The 6,948-nt window shown below is 32.3% G+C and overlaps 1 protein-coding gene across 1 annotated transcript; it reads right to left on the bottom strand.

The window, feature by feature from the left end:
- Positions 1-844: 844 nt before the first annotated feature.
- LOC132696359 (flexible cuticle protein 12-like) lies at positions 845-3,128 on the bottom strand. Its single transcript, XM_060661144.1, has 3 exons — positions 3,036-3,128; positions 2,771-2,892; positions 845-1,300 (listed from the first exon to the last, which is right to left on the bottom strand). Exons 1-3 carry the CDS (start codon positions 3,042-3,044, stop codon positions 1,105-1,107), a joined length of 327 nt encoding a protein of 108 aa, XP_060517127.1. The 5' UTR covers positions 3,045-3,128; the 3' UTR covers positions 845-1,104.
- Between the last annotated feature and the right edge of the window lie 3,820 nt (positions 3,129-6,948).

Genomic DNA, 6,948 nt, shown 5'->3' with positions numbered 1-6,948 from the left:
TTTTGCACTTTAGATTTACAACTCATTAAGATCGTTCCGCAATCGGCTGAGGTTATTGCGGCAGCGACAAGTTTCGGCAATTCCCAATTAATCTGACAACGCGATAGCCGGTGCAATTGCCAGAGAAAGGAGATACCGCCGATGCAACTTGCACCTAAGCGGATACGAGCCGCAAACTTTAAAAACTTTCGCCTAGAATGTCATCTTAATAGACGGCACTATAGTTGCACAATAAGCGACGGATTAACATGACCGATTACGACACACGTCCTATCAACTAAAGGAACAATAAAACCGAAGATTAAACGGTTGTGCAAAACGTAATTTATTTTTGAAGAATTCGTTGCGAAACGATTTTTCAGTAAAACCTGTGTTTCTGGTGTCTATGCTAGATTTGTTTCTTGAATTTTGGACCCAATTGCAGAAGAGAAAATATAGCCATCACCTACCGCTGCAGTGAAGTCATCTGGCCCACTCGAAACAAACATTATTTATATACAAGTTACAGTTTTGGTGCTGTTATTTTGCCTTCTAACCCAATAAATAGAAAGTAGACGTGGCTGTTGGATGTGTGGAATGCTACAAAAATAAATATGTCAGTTAATAAAGCAGCTTCAATTATATCGTTGGCTAATTACGTTTCACTTGCACAAGAAACACAAGTTTCACCTACTATTTAGGAAATTTCTAGTATATACAGAGCTAGTATTTAGATTGAATGGGCCGTCGTACGTCATAGCACTGGCGTCATTGATTTAAGAATTACTTTTCCCCGGACTTTGAAACTATTATATATGTGTAAGCGTGTGGTAACTAGGAATCTGATAAATCGGTCGAAATCGTATTGAAAAATAAATTTTATTTCGTCATCGTATATAAAAAGTGTGTATATTTACAAGTGAGTATATAAATAGGCAACAGTATTTTTTATGTAACAAAATAGTCGCGATTCGGTAGGACGTTCTGATACGTCAAGAGCGTTTGAGAACATCCGACTCGAAGCGTGAAACAAAAGTACAAAAAAACGGCGGACCAATTAAATACTGAGCAAGCAATGTTTTCGGTAATTGTGGCCCCTATTGGTTTCCTAAATGCGGTGACAAATTATTTGCTCGCTTTTGGTAGATGATCGCCCACCGGTTGGAAGCCGTTCTCGTCTGCGACGTACGTCACTGTGTAGACGACTCCGTCTGCGCCAGTGAAGGAGTAACTTCCGCGGACGGATAGCGATTCATTGTCGGTACCCGCGTTTTGCAGTTTTCCATCTTCCTGCTGGGAAATTCCGTTGCTCGTCTCGTAGCTAGAACGGAAATTCGTGCCATTGAAATAGGGCTTTCTTCATTTTTTGTTATTGGCCATATTTTCCAAAATTATTATATGGGTTCTATAAGCTATTGTACCTGGATTATGCAACCAACTATATATTAGCGTATTTTTCGTTACGTGCTTGTTATTTTGAGTCGAATTTTATTAAATTTCGCTAAAGATTGTGAAAAAAAAATTGAAATCTTTATAAATAAATACTTTCCCTGAGATATTGTAAAGTAGCAGAGACTATTAATTATTAAACGAATATATTTCATTCAAAAAGAGTTTTTTTTTAATTTTAGGGTTATGACTATTTATTTTTATTAATAATAAAAATAAAATCAAGACTACACGAATAATTTTGCCATACCTTTTTAAAAATATTAATAGCAATACATTCACTTTTCCATACCATCAATTTTTCGTAAAATGTATTGTGTTTTTTCATTTGAAATCGTAATCATGATGTGATTATCATTTAGGGCGTCAGTTTTGTAGTGATTTTAGAGGAAAAACAAGTTTGGTCTAAAAACTACTTTTTCGTAAATCCTTTTGCAGATAAAATGCACTTTATTGACGGCATTTTTGTGAAAATCTCGCACCTGTAATTTTTATCCAATCAAAACGTGATTTTTTGACAGATCACCGTGGAAATGGATGAATTTTAGTGGAAATTTTTTCCACGTGAGTAGCGAAAGTTTTGACATTCATAGTGACGGAATATTTTTGGTTCTTATTTAATTTTGTTGCAATTCAGTTAGAAAACTATGATGATTTTTTGTATTCTAGGGACTTGGAAATGAAACGAATTAAATATATACCATATTTAGACACTATTTTATTTTGTTCACCTTTTTTGCATTTAGCACTTTAAATTTTGAGTAGTTTAAGTGCAAATAATCCTGAACGATTTTGCAGGTACTTACTACTGGAGCAATAAATTTTAAATATTTGATTTTCCAACACTATTTAATGTGGGATTTTCTTACCGAATACCACACGAGGTCAAATTAAATCAGGAAATTTTTTGGAGCTCATAAATAATTTGAAAATTAATAACTTTGTAAAATAATTTTACCTCTTCTCAACATTGGTTTTTAACCAATTAAAATTGATTTTGTTGACAGATTGCCATGGCAACACATGAATTTTATTGCCAGTTATAATAAAAACAGTAACGTTTTTATTTTCAAACGGCTTCAAACATTAGCACTATTATAAGTGGCAATTTTTGTAGGATATAATATTGAATATCGATAGTTTTTCATAGTTGGGCAGTTTAGTTATTTGTTTGTGAGTTTTTCGTTTTTCGAAACTTGATCTAGTCAGGGTTGTTGAATTATTAATTAAGAAAGAATAGATTTTGGCTTGAAATTGTCAATATTGTACACAATTTCCCTAGGAATTATTAGGATGACGTGAAAATTATGACAAAATTATGTAAATGGCGTTTAACACTTACGCGAAATTATATCCATCGATTCCAATGTTATCATTTTCGTATCTAAGTACGACGGCATCTCTGTCGGCTTGATTTTGGGGTGCTGCTAAGCATACGGCCACAAGGGCGGAAAAGACCACGATCTGAAAACACGCATTAAATATTACATACATTTCAGTCACTGCTATTGATCAAATTTAATGCCATATTAACGAAATTTCAACCATTTCATTAAAAAAAGGATGATTCGCGAACACTTCCAAAATAACGGAGACGCAACACTCACCATTTTCATTTTCAAGTTTTTTTTTAGGGTAAATGTCGAACAACGTAAATGTAGCGGACGACGGTATCAACTGATACGACGAAGGAAGACGGTATCCTTTTATACGTAACCAAATTTCCATGCAGACTTGGCCTCTGGTGATTCTTCAGTCGGCGTGACATTTAACCACCACCAAGGCGCATCTTTATTTTGGCATCGCGGGCAAAAGTTCACGAGTAAAGAAATCTAAGACATCTCCGATTATCTGATACGATATTGCGGTGCGCGGGTGTAAAATCGCTGCCTATGAGGGTTTAAATAAAGTAAAACTATTAGACTTGGCGATACGTGAAAGTAATTCTGTTGCTTTGCAAATTGCTTTTAATTAAGGTATTCAGAATTATTGCGGTCAGCTGTGAGTGATTAAAGTTCAGAAAAGCCCCTAATAATTGCGCGGAGTTATTTTTTTGTCACGTCATCATTTCTTTTTTATTTATTTGTAAGGATTTTGAGACTAGTCCGATAATATATTGTTACTTAGAAAACTTTTGGAACTAAGTATGGTGTGTCTCAAAGTATATCGTCTTCGCTTTTGACGGCAATTATCGAAATAACTTGCAGCAGGCAATAAAATACCCCACGACTAGGTATTGTAATTGTAATGAATTATTTAGATGTAATTAAATGGAATTAGTACTAATAGAAATTACGGTAAATAAATAAAACAATAATATAATACAATAGTAATACAATACAATACAATAATAATACAATAAAACCTCAGTTAATGAACACTTTAAAAACTGAAAAATATATTTTTTTTTACCTGTCTATGCAGAGCGTTTTGGAAAAAAAACTACAAAGTTCTATATCTTGTTTTGTGCGAATCTGACATTGACATTCTCTTAATTTGAACAATTATGGCATGGTTAAAGGTACATCTAAACCATTATTGAAATGTGAATAGGTGTTTGTTTCTTTCGTTTTTTTGTAATAATGTAGTTTATTGTTTGTTTTGGGATATCATTAGTTTATGCTACCTACAAAACTGACGTTGGAAACTTATTCTTGGCCTTGTATTAAAGTAAACATTAATTTTGAAAAATTGAGTTTTATGCAAAAAGGCAGGAACGATTTTCACATTTTCGAAAAGCTATCTGCCGCCAGGAAATGGAATATTTTCCATTTTGACTTTATTTTAAAAACTAAAAGGGCTATAAAAATTTTGTTAACAGCATCTTTAGTTTCACAAAAAAGTAATACACTAGCCTGAAAACCACAACTCTATATCTATAAAAATAACAGAGCTACCTCGCAAAAGTATCTAAAATCGGACACACTGTACATAAAAAGCTCTTATTTCTTATTTGTGTATATTAAATTTAGTTTAACTCGTTTTTATTAAGTTATAATTAAAATTATAATAGTAATAATAATAGTCTTTATTGAAAAATTTTACAATATTGCACAAGATTTAACTTAAACCAATACAAACTAATACACTTACACATCTCGAACGGTCAAGTCGAGCTTAAGATCTTGATCCGAGCTACTCAGCATTAACCGAATATTACAATAATGAAACAACAAGCTATAATAAAATATTAATTTGTTTAGAACAGATACTTTTGCAGTTCTAATAAATGGACCTTAAATTTTTTCCTAAATGTAGGACTGAGCAAGATTCAAAATATTTATTATAATTATTACAAAGCTTAATGGCATTATAGCTAAAGAAACGTCCAAAGTTACAAGAATTATGCTGCGGCATATCAAGAATGTTTTTCATACCGAAACAATAAACGATCATTCATGTACGTTGATAAAGAATATTTCATAACCTTAAATACAACAATTGCGAGTAAAAATTGAAAAAGTTTTTAGTTATTTCAATGCAAATATTTTTTCTTATAAACGATCAAACTTTCTCAAACCAGAAACGAATCGGGCACAGCTGTTCTGGTTTTTTTTGTAATCTGGATTGATCAGCAACATGCAAGAATGCATGCCTCAGAGAGTTTTTTCCTACTTTAAAATTCAATATATGTTTATTTGCAGTTTATTGCGGCGTTCAGATATATATGTGTTTTTACATAAATTAGAAATGTGACCACTATATCTCAATTGACCATCCATTAGCACTCCGAAGTTTTTTTGCTTCATTTCTAAATTTAAGATCTTCATTTTCCAATTGAATTTTTATATGATCACACAAAAAATTATAGCTTCCAAAGAAGACCAACTAGCATAATTTGTGTTTTTTCTAGAATTTAGCTTAAGATTGTGTTTTTTACAATATTGAGAAACACTTTTAAGATTAAGCTTTGACGTTACAATAATTAATTGAGTTCACGTACACAACAACTCATGATCCACTTAATTGAAGAGTCAGGTAAGACCAGTATCAATGAAATATTTTTATCGAAATTTTTTGTTAATAGATCTTTAATATGCAGTAAAGCAGTAAGCGTGTGATGATTTAGCCGAAAACCTGACTGCTTGCTAGGCACAGGTAATAGGCTAAATGATTTAAGATCATTGACTCAGGATGAAGAAGCAACCTTCATAATTGGAACAAATATTTATGATATGGGTAATGTGATTCAATGTGATTCAGTATGACCGGGAGACACAGTGTGACCAGGAGACACAATCTGACCATAAGTAAAGAAACATCGTCACATCCGGCAGCATTTGATTTAATCTGTTTTACAATTCTGCTAATGTCTTCTGCAGAATGAAGTGCAAAAGGACAAAACGTTCTTTTTGTATTTTTGAAATGCTCTATCTCTCGCGTTCCCTATCTACTATACTGCCTCCATAAACCATGGCGCAAAAGGTTTGCTCAGGCTAACTGTTTAACTGGGGCACAATATTGCCACTTAAAAACAATCTTTTTTACTTAATGTTAGTAATATAATAAACATTGTCACAGTTAATACTCCGCAAATTCCCAAGGAATTGGTCTTCTCTAAAGTATTTAAAAGACCTAAAAGTGTACCATTTTTGCTTGGACTCCGTATACTCTAAATATAACACAAAAAATTAAGCTACGATCTGAAATAAAATTTGTTATAATCACACCATGACACATTTAGCTACCATCCACTTGCAAATTACTTACTAAAATAGGGTCGAGTAGTTTTGAAGTCCATCAGTTGGTCAATTGATAATCTGACTAATATGATCAAAACATTTTGAAAGGAGGTTATTTGGGCCCAGCAAGTCAACATTCACATCACCTGTAGCAATAATGTAATCAAATACCAGCGATATTTCAGACATAATGCCATGCCTTTTTGCAACTGACTCACTTATACACTGTCCTTGACCGGTAAAGCACAGCAACAAGTACAATTTTAACTTTTAAACTTACTATACTAAAAGGCTCCCCAGTAAGTCACTATCACAAGTACTTAATACGTATTTTTTCACTTTGAGGATATTCTATATTCTATATTCTATATATATATATATATATATATATATATATATATATATATATATATATATATATATATATATATATATATATATATATATATATATATATATATGAGTATATTAGATTTTAAGTTACTTTCAGTTACACAAAAAAGCGAAAGAATTAGAATTTAAATGTACAACTTTAAAATATTTATAATTGGAGTTTATAGCCATGGTAACATATTTAGAACAAAAAAAACTGGCCCAAAGATTGCATAAGATTAATTTTGGTTATTCAGAGTGGTTCAATGAAGTGCCAATGTGGCCACTATCTCTTATTCTGATTGGACGGTCATTTTTACTTTTCCTAACAAATACTGCGGTTCCAAACATATTTGTAGCCCTTCTCTTCGCATTTCATGGATTCCTATACAATGCATAGACAGCCATGCTCAGCCATGAATAAATAAATAATCTAAAATGCCAGCACTTTCTTCAATTTCTGTGT

This window comes from Cylas formicarius, unplaced genomic scaffold (genome assembly GCF_029955315.1).
Source record: "Cylas formicarius isolate icCylForm1 unplaced genomic scaffold, icCylForm1.1 PGA_scaffold_1__22_contigs__length_36826433, whole genome shotgun sequence".
Classification (NCBI taxonomy): Eukaryota; Metazoa; Arthropoda; class Insecta; order Coleoptera; family Brentidae; genus Cylas; species Cylas formicarius.
Note: the sequence above shows the minus strand (reverse complement) of the source record. Positions and strands in the feature narration are given on the sequence as shown.

What these genes read in the sequence shown, in the direction of transcription:
- LOC132696359 (XM_060661144.1), bottom strand. An exon ending in ATCGATGGATATAATTTCGC is followed by an intron (nt 1,301 to 2,770) that starts GTAAGTGTTAAA and finishes TTTCCGTTCTAG; the next exon opens with CTACGAGACGAGCAACGGAA.